General features: G+C 40.1%; 1 protein-coding gene across 1 annotated transcript in view; it reads left to right on the top strand.

Annotated features, from left to right (window-relative positions):
* The window catches only part of NRG1 (neuregulin 1), a 136,766-nt gene that overhangs the window by 97,643 nt on the left and 25,409 nt on the right, over positions 1–13,714 (top strand). The window contains exon 3 of the mRNA XM_015423728.1: positions 8,826–8,884. Within this exon, the coding sequence (XP_015279214.1) occupies positions 8,826–8,884 (59 nt within the window). The remainder of the gene's footprint in view (positions 1–8,825; positions 8,885–13,714) is intronic.

Here is a 13,714-nt window from a genome sequence, read left to right as displayed (position 1 = left end):
CGCAATAGTTTACCAATTGGATTTGTTTTTACTGCCTATGACATGGAGTAGGCTTTAAAAAAATCAGCTTGGTTATTAGGAATGACACCTATATAATAGGTGTTGAATGTAATTGCTGCTAAAAGGCAGTAACCAGTGTAATAAAACAGAGAGTGCCAGATACAAAGCTAGTATTTTGACAGCACTCAGCAGTTGTTGTTTAAGCCTATAATGCTAGATCCAATTTTGTAGGTGTGATGTAATAGGGCTGCATTTCATGTAATCTTTAAAACAGCCAAGCCAACTGTAGGTCACTCCTGTATTTGCAAATGCCTTCTCTGTATGCAAAGATTAGAATAAATTTGTTTACAGTGTTTTATTAGAAACAACAAAACTATCTAAACCACCTTCAAATGCTGGAAGTGACTCCTTATAAAGAGGGACATTAAGCTAGGGGGTGCATCGTTGTCTTCACACTTACTTGTGAGCTTCTCAGAGTCATTTGGATGGCCACTGATGGTATGGAAACAGAATGCTGGTCTAGATAAACCTTTTGGTCTGACCAGCTGTTCTTCTGCTAAAAATCCTTTCAGTCCCATGTTGGGCTGTATTTAACAAAATCAACTTCTTAAAAAACTGTATTTGAGGTACTTTGGAAAGGGAGAAGACAAAAAGCTCTTAACTTTCATCCTATCAGATGTCACCATATCTCTTAATCTCTGAGCGGTGTCACCTAGCCAGTGCAACAAAGCTCTCTTAGAGGCCTCCTGTGAATCTAAGGGTTCTTCCAAACACCACTTCCAGCAACTAGTACTATACTGAACCTACCTTTCTCCAATTTCAGCTCATTTTGTTCTGTTTAGCAGCATTCACTTTCATGTGTTTTATCAGTTATCTGTAGGAGTATTGAAAAACATTTGTACCCGGGACGTGCAAAATGAACAACATGGCATATAAGAAGCCATGAAATGAATTTGTTAGCATTTGAGAAACATCAGATTTCTCATCCTTCTTATAAAATCTCATATAATGTAAAACTATATAGGGTAGAGACAGCATTGCCTGATTCAGAATGGTCAGCCAGTATATTAAAAATTGCTAATCGGCAGGGTCACCAGGCCACAGCTTCTTAGTGGCCCTGGTCACACGGGCAGGAAACTGCGGGGGAGAAGCGTGGCTGTTTGCCCTGGGGCAAACTACTGCACAGTTAAGCGATCAGACCTCCCGTGGAGGTCCTGTGGAGGTACCGTGGAGATTCCATGGCAAGGGAGAGGTGCTGATCACAGGACAAGCCGGCGCGCAATGTTTTGGTTTTGTGTGTACATGACAAATGCGCATGCTCCGTTGGGTGCGTGTGTGCATCCACAGAGACTTGGACAAAAAAAACCCACCTTATTTGCAAGGGGACATGGGCGGGTGCCGGATGCCACCGGAAACGCGATCAGACGCCCGCCCTTGCCCCGCAGTTTCTGGAAACTAGTACCTCCGAGGTACTAGTTTTTTGCCACGCAGTTTCGGCTGGAAGCCTCAGTTGAGCCACGGGAGTGCTACGCTTCCCAGATGTGCTGGTGAGATCGCGCCCGGAAACTCCGCCTGTTTTCCGTCTCACTTGTGTGGCTTCTGTTCCGTGTGACCGCAGCCAGTGTTAACCAAATAACACTTCAACAGTAAGCCCAAGGCCCTAAGGGCTATCCTCAGAAGATGGCAAAACACTAGCAAGAAAAAGCAAGATGAACTTACTGTGGAAGGGTACCCTGTAGTAGCTATCAAGAAGTCCCTTTCTCTGTATTTCAGAGGTTTATATGGGAGAGGTGATCCATGCGGTATTAAGGTCCCTGTTCTTGTTAAAGATGACAATCAGCACTTTGAATTTGGCCTGGAAACTAACTGGTGACAAAATAAGCATAGTATGTTGCCAGTGGCCCCCACCTACGAGACCAGCTGCAGTTTCTGAACAGTCTTGAAGGGCTGTTACACATCAAGCACGATGCAGTAGTCTAGGCTGGATGTCAACAAGGCATGAGTGACCACAGACAAATCTCTTTGATCCAAGAAGGGCAAAGCTGGCAAACAAGTTCAGGGGGGCACATTTGGTTACAGCTGTCCTTTGGCCATCAAGGAGTAGTGGCAAATCCAGAAGCACCCCAGACTGCAGAATGGCCTTTCAAGGGGCACACCAACTGTTTCCAGCAGAAGTGCAGCACTTGCCCTCAGTCATTTTTCTGACCAAGCATACATACAGCTTCCTGGGCTTAAGTTGCAACTTGTTCATCACTGTCTAGTCCCTCACTGATCTCAGACACTGATTCATCATTTCCACTGCCATCCCAAAATTAAATAAGGAACATGGAGAGAAGGGGCTGAGTCTCATTTGTATTTTGATCACAACATAGCCCAAACCTACAGACATCCTCATATGTGTACGTTAAATAACACAGAGTATAAAAACAAGAGTTGAGGTACTCCCACAAGCCAAAGAGCTTTGGTTAGAACACTAGTTCTTTGGCACCCCTTTCTGTAATCTACTTTTCAGGAAGAACTGAAGCTACCATAAAACAGTACTACTCAAAAAATCCTCCCAAGCAATTCAGAAGGATATCGTAGTTGATGGTGTTCAGTACCTGTGTGAGAAATAGGAGAACTAGTGACAAAATGATCTTTCTGTCCAACTCCTGGTATAGATCATCCAACAGGTTGACAAAGGCTGTTGAATTTCCAAAACCTGGATGGAAACGAGTTTGTAATTAATAATCCATATCATTCAGAAATTTTCAGAACTGTGTTGCTACCCTGTGTAACTACCTAGCCCAAGAATGGAATATTGGATAGTGGATGGAAACTATCAAGGCTGATGGGATCCGTTGAAGGTCTCTTTCATAGACATCTTACTGTTGTTTCTCTAAACTTCCTGGAGATCCTATCTCCATTCAGAGAGGCATTTTAATCTCTCTAGCCGAACAGTCAGGAAGGGTAAGAGTCAGGGATAGGCTTCACCTCTCCAAGAGTTGTGCTCATATCCTCAAGTTGCTGGATGGTATTCATAAAAACTGGACAAGAGGAAGCCTGATATGCAATCAGATACTTCTTTGTACACAGTGTGGCATCCATGCTGGAATTCATGTGATCAGTTTTTCCACAAATTAGTCTTAGATATTAATGGATTAGTTGTAACATGTTCTAAACCACTTGCAAAAGCTTTACTGGACAGCATTGCATGGATGCAGTGAAAGTGAAAAGAGTGATTTATTCATTGTGATCATCACTGTCATGGAGTAACTTTAAAAAGAGTACTAGCCCTTGCTCAGTTAGATGCATTCCAATTTTTTGCCTCCATTCCTCCAATCATCATCCCTACACCCTGAACCAAGGAGCCATGTGGGCTTTACTAAGTTTCAGGAAAACCAATCATGCCCACTGCCCAAGTTGACTCCCTATTCTAGATTTTAACCAGGACTTTGACAGGGCCACTAGCCATGCCAACAGAAGACATTCAAATAACCATCAGGAAACCACCCATTAGTCTCTGAAGTGGATCCTTCTGTTGCCCCCTGCACTGCCGCAGAACTTTGGCATTTCTATCCAGCCTAAATCCTTCTAGGTAATAATCAGTCCATGAAAAGAGAACAACTAATAAGCAACACACACACACACACACACACAGAACAGCTGGTCAAAAGTATGTTGATATGTGCATGGGGGCAGAAATAATTTGAGACACACCTGTAGTTGTCATGGCAGCCATAAGATCCTGAGTCGTCACTGGATAAAGTGCTAAAGGCATGGGGGTTCTCAGCACTACTCTGTTAGGTCAGTAAATATCACTTTTAGGTTGTGCAGTGGATCATATGTCATCAGAATCCGTACTCTTGCTCTGGATTGCAAGATTAGATCTAATGGGTGGAAATTACAAGGGAGTCATTACCGGTTAAATACCAGGAGAAACTTCCTAACTATAAGGGTGGTTGAGCAGTGGAACAGACTGCCTCAGGAGGTGGTGGATGCTCGTTCGCTGGACATTTTCAAGCGGAGGCTGGACGACCATCTTTCGGGTATGTTGTAGGGTTATCTTTCGGCTATGCTCCTGCAGAGTGCAGGGGGTTGGACTAGATGTCCTGCAAAGTCCCTTCTAACTCTTAACATTCTATGATTCTTACTCAAGTATCCTAGCATTGAATATAAATACTCAGAGTTTGGGGTCTGCTGGATAGGATGCTGCAATATGTTCTCTTCAAAAATGTTCATACTAATTCCTTTTTTGGTGTTTCCAAAAGGGATGATTATCCTGAAATTTTGAGAGAACTGTTTTGGGAAACCATTTCAGGAATATCGGGTATTGGTAGTCCTGGCCTTCAGATTGAAAACAGTGCAGTAAACCTGGTGTCTGAACTCAGTCACCTGGTCTACCCAAGCTGAAATAACTTGGGGGGAAATTACAACATTTCAGGATTGCCAACATTTTGAGAGTGCTCTTTGCTGCTTCAGAAATCCTTAAGGTGAAACAAAGTAGCAAATTTCAGGTGTCATTTCAGTCTGGAAATATCTGAATGCACACCCCAAGTGCTTGATCAGGAGGATGAAATCCAGTAGACCACACATCCCACCTCTCCATTGATGCAGTTTAGGTTGATGCTACACCAAAACACAGAGATACATGGAGTTGCAATAAGATAACCCTGTCCACCTCCTCCACCAAGCTTATGGTTGCCAGGTCTCACCTTTTTGCGGGGGGGGGTGCTCCTGGCTTCTCTCCTGGAGTCTTCTGCTGCGGGAGTCCCCCCCCCCGAATGCTAGTTTCCCCCCCTGCCACACGATGGCCCTAGCATGATGACATCACTACCAGTGACGTCATTGCTGTTTAGGGGTGGGGCTTCCCTCACCGACCAGCTGTCCAGTGGCGGATTGGGGGCCACAAAATCAGGGGATCCCCTGGCCCCACTGGGGAGATGGCAACCCTAACCAAACTTTATTACAAGCTGGTCTGGTTTATCACTACTAATCCCCATTTTAGCCAAGGGAATGCTGCCAGAGATAGCCTGAAGTTATCTTTTCTTATTCCCTTATATGCAAAAATTGTGGGTAGTTATGCTGGGCTATTGGGCACCCATGATTAAGAGACTCCAGTAGCACAAAACAGAACAAAACTTTATTAAGCAGTCAATGCAATCCTGAAATCCCTTTTCTGGGAGTAAGCCCCATTGAGGATTGCTTTCAGGCTAACTTAATTGTATACTCTAGGCTCTCTGCCCTCTTGTCTCCCCTGGAAGTCCTCTTAGTCCAGTTACCCTTTGACCTTTGCACCAGGAATTTTTCTTACAGGCATGGAAGGTAGGTCAGTTGGAAACAAGAAGTGAGGAGTTTTATAAATATTTTATTGGCAAATATTGAACCAGTAGTCAGTTATAACAAATAAAATTTCAGAGCAGTGGATGGGAATCTATAGGTCCTTGATTCATTGAGCTCAGAGGAATCCCATGACACTTAAAAGCAGGAAACAGTAACCAAAAAAAACCCCACCAGCCCCGAGAATCCCCTCTCCATGCAGGTCAATTAAGAGCTTTTATGGTTTCTAGGCCAAGCACCAGTGAAGATCATTCAATTAAATTAAAGTAGCAAACACTGATTTTAAACGAACAAGCATTGCCCCCGAATGCTATTTACACAGAATTGTTTCCACCAATGAGTAGGAAAGGCATTTTCATGCCTTTCCAGATGTGGAAATTACTTGCAGGAATCATCCTGTACACATGCCTTTAAAAACCAAGCTAAGAAGTAGCCCTTCATACAGTGATAAACACGCAGTGATAAAGACACATACAAAATATTTAGATCTGATGAAGATGTCAATCTGTGCTCAAAATCAGTGGCTTATTTAATATATACAACAGTTGTAATTAATGGGACTAAGAACCATCCTAAATCCATTTAGGCCTTGCTTTCTGAAATCACACTTTGTATTATGGCCAGAATAGTAGTGCATTCTTGACACTGATGTAAACCTTAGATTGTTATCTCAGTTTTAATCAATAGGTGTCAGCATTTCACGGCCACTTTTGCTGCCACAAACAAAACATAGCATACTGGTAGAACCAGCCAAGTCTTTTGAATAATGTGCAGTTTACATACACTCAGAAGTAGTGCAAACCTACTGCTATCACAGTCAAAAATTTTATTGATTATAAATTACTGCTTTCACCCTTTCACTCTTCTCTTTGTTTGCATCAATAATAATGCCATTAGGAGGCAAGCCATACAGACTACACAGTCTGAAGGTATCACCTGTGTTTTTCTTTTGTCTGTTTCTTTCATGTTTCTGTTACTTTGAGGTTTCATCTTGTTAATTTTTTTCTCCTTCTTCTGTTTGTAAAGATGTGTATTCCACATCTAAAATTATTGCTGTCCAGGTTACACATGTTACCATGCAAAAACTCAGGATATAGCGGTATGTCGCCTGTTCCTTTCAGTGCATGACAAAAATACAAATTATATAGATAAAGAGGCCATTTACAAAATGTAATTGAAAGTAAGCTGATTATACCTTACATGCTGGAAGTGGTAGTTGTAAGTTGGTGGTTTTTCTCTAGTACCAAACTTGCACTTGCTGTTGATTTCAAAGTTGTGTTCAATAACATCAGTAAATACATGACAAAAAGAGGCATTTTCATGAACTTCATAAAGTAGAGTTGAACCATCAAAGATTATGGCATCGTAAATGTTAGTCTTGAAGTTGACACAAGTCTCTTCAGAAAAAGCTGTATCCATAATGCTTAAATTGGAAAAGATTAGTGGTGCAGTCCTATGCAAAACTGGTCCAGTGTAAACACATTTTTGGATTACATTGCAAACTGACCGAGCAGATCAGAGAAGACTTAGGGCTACAGAGTTCAGATTTTACCCTGTGTATCCTGGTTTTGCAAAAGAAAAAAGAAAAAAAACCACCCTGGATTATGGTTAAGTTAAGATATACAAATGTCTAATTGCCACTTAATAGTTAATGGAGATACATTTTTGTTAAATATACATCATACAGTTCTTTTGACTACATAGTCAAATAGCTCTTGAAACAGGCATCTGGATATTTGTTTTTGGGTTAGTAGCAAATTCACATTTTTCTATATTGTCAATCTGGATAAGAGACCAGAGCAACACTTCTGGGAGCATAAGGATTTTGAATATTTTTTCTCCATAATGCTCTGTCGCCAACTAGTGATGTTTAAAAACATGTGGTCAGTTGGTGCAGCCAAACTTGTGGTGCTAAGAAATATGTGGCAAGATATGGTGAGTTTTTGGTGAGGGAGTGCCTGGCAGCTTCTCAGTATAATGCTTGTTATTAAAACTATGGCAAAAATACTGAATGTGCAAGTTAATATCTGAAAGTCTGTGTATACTGCAGTTAATATCTGACAGATGACAACAGTAACCATAGCTGAAATGCAAAATAGCCATGAACTCAACATACAAAGTACCTTTGGCTCACCTTCAGTCCTAAAGAGAGTTTCATCCTTCTTCATCCATTGAAGTCAATTGATTTAGAAGGGTATATCTCTGTTTAGAATTGTCCAAGACGATGGCAAGAATTTCATTGGTGTGGCATAAGAAGCTTATTAACATCCAAACACATAATGGAAAAAGTGCCTCTGTTGTAGTTTGAACTCCCAAGTATGCATTTATCATTTCTTTTCTTTCTTTCTTTTTCTTTTTACTTGTTTTAAGACATCGGATTATTGTTTTTTTTCCATAAAGTTTCTGCCTTGGGTCCAAAATATAACTGAAATCAATTGTTTAAAAACCAGTATGACATATGAACTTGTTAGGTAAACTCAGATGACTTGACATAAAAGAGGTGAATCATATTTCAATTGACCGTGCAGTGCAAATTACTGCAGAAATCAAGGTTATTAATTTGTTTTCTGGCACTCACAAGAAAGAGAAAACATGCCTTGGTAGGTGGACTGTGAAACATTCATGAGCTAATCATTCATGAGCCAGTCTATTCTAACTGCATGGGTTTTTCTTTAATGATACTGATTTTCTGTAATAAATTTTCATTTCAAAACTATGCAAGTAGAATATCTCTGGGAAACGGCTTTGTTTTTTGTCTTTCATTCATGTTTTTTCTTTCTTTCCCAGAGGTCTTATAGAGGAAATTCATGTTCTATAGAACATGATTCGTGTTCCATATAAAAGAGCAGTCTCTCTTTTTACCGGTTCTGCTGTTTTTTCTATTGCTGATCACGTTTTTGCCCTTTAGGTGTGTGAGTGGATTCTCTGGAGCAAGATGTACTGAAGTTCTGCCCATGAAAAGCCAAAACCCAGGAAGTATGTTTTAAAATAATCTGAAGTCTGCTTCCTCCTTCAGCTACAGCAATCAAAATGAGTGTTACTTGGTGTTTTCACCCATCAGTTTGAACTGGACTCTTTTCATTGTAACTTTTACTTGGTGCTGTGTGCTTGAATCTGTATGATGTACTCCTCCCATGCCACTATGATTCCTTTTTCCCCCCATTAAAACCTGCAAGTTTTCTTGTATAGGTAAATTTCATCCAAATCTTTACCCAAAAAACACTGCCCAGAAAGTATCAAAAGATTAATATTTCCAGTTTGGAGTAACTGTGCTTTTCATATTTCCTAAGGTGCATTTCCAATTTCCTCAGTTCTGGCATTCGTAAAATCAACATCTTTCTCAACACCTTGAGCATAGTTGGCAATGTAAAACAGATTCAGTTCCTGAAGGTGAACCCACCAAGTCCAGGCCGCTCACACTAAAGGAGCCTCTTTCTTAGCGTGTATTCACCTCTTCTCTTTTTCTCTGTTTTCTCCACCTTTTTGTTTCTGTTTTTTGCTCTCAGGTGCCCAAATGAATTTACTGGTGATCGCTGTCAAAACTACGTAATGGCCAGCTTCTACAGTACGTCCACTTCTTTCTGTCTCTGCCTGAATAGGCGCATGCTCGGTTGGGGCTGCTTTCTTGCTTCTGCATCTTTTCCTCGGATTTTTATCTGTAACTAAATATATTACACAAACCTTCACTCAGATCGCTGCTGCCTGTTTGCATGGGAATGATAACATGAACAGTTTCAAGCTCTTTGCTTGGTCAGAGGGCAAGGTTAGAAAAGTTCCAATGTTCATTCCAGTTCTACAAATACACGTTCGCCCCAGTTCCACAAACTTTCCAAACAATGGAGCCACCTGAATTAGATTTGAAAGGTGGCCATTTTTTACAAACCGTGGCTAATTAAAGTCTTCGGAAAACAGCACAGATTGGGATGCACGCATGATGAAAGCAACCATCTCAGTTTTAGGGGAATTACACAATTTAGCCCAAACACAAAGTTCTCTCTGCTTTGGATATACTTCAGAATCAAGAATATATGCAATTGAGCCCTGAGCTGGGTAGCCCAGGCTCATGAGATTTTGGAAGCTAAGCAGGGTCAGGTCTGGTTAGTACTTGGATAGGAGACTACCAAGGATGTCCAAGGTCACTATGCAGAGGCAGGCAGTGGCAAACCACCTCTGTTTGTCTCATGCCTTGAAAACTCTATGCAGCTGCAACTTGATGGCAGTTTACACACACATAAAATTGTGCCTATGTTAAAACACATAATATTAGGCTACTTCCCTTTGCCCATGTTAGGATCAAAAATTTTGGCTGGGAACTAAAAAAAACTATTTTAAGTGAATCAAAGGGCTTTGGCGATATCCAGGAGATCTTTGACTTTTTTTAACCCCTTTGAACAGTAGATGCCCACCCACACACCGACACCATTGCTGTAAAGCAACTTTCCTTTGAACAGCTTTTCAGTTTCAAAAGGAGTCTATCATATGATATGAAAGGCATAACATCAAAGCTTCCTTGTCTTTGATTATTAGTAATAATATTAGAAGTAATATTATTGATTATTAGTAAAATTTCAGTAATATTTTATTGCTGACAAAAAGAAGACTTGCATCTTATGTGTCTGTCTGTGTCCATCTGTTTAGGTGCACAAACCGGTCAGATAACTGTTACACATTTATGTATTGCCTGCCTTTCTCACCAAGACTCAAGGCGATTACAAACAGGGCAGTTGAGCAGCATAAAACATCCAGTAAACAGTGCAACAGGACTAGGATTACAAATTTAGAAAACAATGCAAACACAAAACAAGTTTATGGCATTCCATAAACAATGCAGAGAATGGATTACAAAAGTAAAAGATGATATAGTAAGAGCAAGATAATGCCTACAATAAACTGGCTACAATCCTATTCCCTTTATTAAAGTGCCCTCCTGAACCATTCCATTAGACTACAACCCTTATAAAAATGCCCTCTTGAACTTTTCTGTTTTATAGATTGTGGGAACTCAGCAGAGGTTTTCCATATTTCCTTGCTTAATTGATAACATGATGAGTAGGATATACAGCATTTCTTGATGGTTCCTTCATTAGCCGTGAAAGATTTCAGCTACTTCATGCTAGCTCAGTTTAATGGCCATTAGTATGTAATAGTCATTGGACAGTTTGGAGTCCTAATAGACATATCAGTCATCTCCCACATCTATGAACTACAAATGTACATGTATAATTTATAGTAACCATCCATACAGTTGCCCCCATAAATCCCCAGTTCTTTTTCAGGATGGGGGAGGGAAAGGACGGAGCTAGGCTCTACAATGCCTAAATGTTCTGATTTTTTCTGTTTTTGTTTTGTTTTTTTAAGCAAGATTTCTTAGGTGGCCTACACTTCATATTGTTTAAACAGGCAGTTGTCCTGAACTGAATAGTTATTTGAAGTCTGTGTATACTACAGTTTATACATACTGTGCCACAGGTATAGAGCATCTAATTGTTTTACACACACACACACACATATCCCCCCCATAAATAGTGTCTGCACCACATTGTTGTTGTTGTTTCTTAAAGAATGAAAATTAAGTAAACAAGGAACTGATAGAACTTCAGTGATCTATACCTACTTCCATTTTCCATGTAAACCAGCATAGAAATTTTGCAATTTAGAATTGACAATATTTCTGCTATATTAAAGGATCCCATAGCAAAATCCTACTCCCTATAAAATGTTCAATTCTCAACGTTGTATGTTTGTTTTTCCTTTTTTAAGTTGCTCTGTCATGAAATACTTAGTTGTATTTTCAGAGTCCTACCTACACATATAAATAGAATTCAAACATGGATCAAAAATAGAGATTAGTATCTGTTGTGCCTGTCTGTTCTGCCAGAATGAACCAACTGGGCAGACTGAGTGTGGTTTTGGGGAAACACAAAATGGACATGTTTGAAGCAATGGATGAAGGTTTCCATCACGAGTACTAGCCAGATCCCTGCTTCCTCTGCCGGATAGCAAAATTACCAACATCGTAATTTATTTATTTATTTATTTTATTATATTTCTGTCCCGCCCTCCCCGCAAACGGGCTCAGGGCGGCTCACAATTTATCTAAGTTTATCTAATTGGAAATAGTGAAAAGACAGTTGCTTCATAGACAGAAGAGAAAATGTCACTTTCTGATGTCTTAAAAATTACATTCCGCACTGCAACAAAGTTAAATGTTACTATATTATCCCTGACATGTCACCCTACTAAGCATTGCTAGATTTAATCACAACTGGTTTCTTTCATTATTGCAATCAGCATTGTCACATCTAAAATGAAAACTCCGGGTACAGTCCATTTGCATGGAGGGCTATGCTTTGGGCTCAGTATAGTACATTACCCTCACCCAGTGCCAGTCAGTTCATTCATCCATGTGAGTCAAGGAAAAATGGTGACATGATCCTGTCAATCTCTTCATGCACAGGTGACTGTGACCACATAGGGATGGATTGTGCTGTGTTCATTAAAGTAATGTTCTCTTACTAAAATATGCCAAATAATGAAACATAAAAGTACAGGAGTAAGTTAAACTGGAGTACATATACAACAGGAGTTATTTAAAAAGTGTCTCAGTATGAAGCCTTCTTAAATTGAAAGATGGTTGCTGTGAATATCAAATATCAATCTTAGTGGTATGCGTATTATTCTGGAGTCAGAATGAGTGATGCATGTTTCCCTTGCATGTTTTTGTTAAGGGTTACCTACCAGAATAGATTTATATTTAAGCACCGAGCCTCCAGCTGAATTATTTCAAATAGAAGCTATCTAAAGTGAATGACTTTTGCTAGAATTAGATTACTTCTAGGCTGCTGTCCACCTTACCAGCAAACTGGCATAAATGCAGTAATATATATGCATGTGCATGTGACTAGCTCTATGAAGACTTAACCAAGCTTTCTATGCAACTAATATGCATTGTTAGTAGCGTTCATGTAAGCATGTAATACTGGCTCATTAAGGAACAAGATATCTTGATGGATTCTGGTTTGCTTAACCCTTAAAATGTTACTGACTGTAATGGGAAGGGAGTGCACACTTCACTCTCAGCAATGTATGCATAATATTTGGACATGTGGGAAGCTGAGGTTTATAGACCTTAGGGTTTCAAAGTGCATATAAACTGATAAGAACAGTAAAATGAATGCTGATCTGCTTTAAATAGAGAAGCATTTTTAAAATAAAAAAATAAAAAGGGAATGACAGAGCAGACATCATTAACTTCTTCCCAGAGGTAAAACATGTAAGTTACTTTGAGGTAAGGTAAGGTAAATGGAATGTAGGCAGATGCTATTATATTGACAACAGCTATATAATTGATAGAGTGTGTGTACACGTATATTCACACACACACATTCCAACCTATATATCAGGTTGTACAGATGTAATCTCACAGAATCTGTAGTGTTCCCTGGCTGTGGAAACTGGTGTCATTTCATTCTACAAAGCTGGACCGGCGTCATTGATTAGCTCCAGATATATAGTCAGACCATGAGTATTGCCTGTGCCAGCATTCCCAGATTTCCCATTTCTAAACAGGCCCCAGGGCTTTTCCTTTCTGTCCCTTGGTATCATCTGCTAATGTTAAATGAGATCAGGTCTCTTCTGCCTTCCAGTTAATAATGGAAAGTATGGAAAGGCAGAAAAATGAGTGGCATCACCTGTGAATTTAAGTAGAGTTACAGTGTTCTGAAACATGGGCTGCGGTCATACACACTAAATAATCCACTTTCAGTGCACTTTCCAACTGGACTTTGATAGTTCATACAATAAAATCCAGTTGGAAAGTGCACTGGAAGTGGATTATTTAGTGTGTATGACCGCAGCCATGATGGTACTGTAGTATGCTGTAATGTATGCTGCAATGAGGAACAATTCTTAAACCAAATAATGCCTAGCCCTTGGCAAGCAGTTTTCCATATTCCTGTTTTCAGAGATGGCCATTAATCTGTGGTGCCTCCTTTCCTCTCTGTATGCTTCCAAATGAGATAAGAAGGGAGAGGGTTGTGTTTCTGTGGTAAACCACATACTCAGCTTGCAGAAGGCCCTGGTTCAGTCAGTTAAAAGATCTTCGGTAGCAGGGGTTGGGAATGTTACCTTTCTACCTGAGGCCCAGAAAAGTTACTGCCAGTGAAAGTAGACGATACTGAGCTAGATGGACCAATAGTCTGCCTCTATACAAGGCAGTTGCATTTGTTCAAGAAATCCCCTCAGCTGTTGGCTAGGTAGGCTAGAGAGTTATCTGAAAAGCACAGAGGAGTTGATAATGTCACTTCAGCCACATCCACTGTGAAATACTGAACTTCATTCTGGCCTACTTGGGAATGAAAAAAGGCTCACTCAAGGGAGGGTTTCCATACTGTAA

Source organism: Gekko japonicus, unplaced genomic scaffold (genome assembly GCF_001447785.1).
Source record: "Gekko japonicus isolate JY-2015 unplaced genomic scaffold, Gekko_japonicus_V1.1 scaffold48, whole genome shotgun sequence".
Taxonomy (NCBI): Eukaryota; Metazoa; Chordata; class Lepidosauria; order Squamata; family Gekkonidae; genus Gekko; species Gekko japonicus.
The sequence above is the reverse complement of the archived record's forward strand: the minus strand, read 5'-3'. Positions and strand labels throughout refer to the sequence as shown.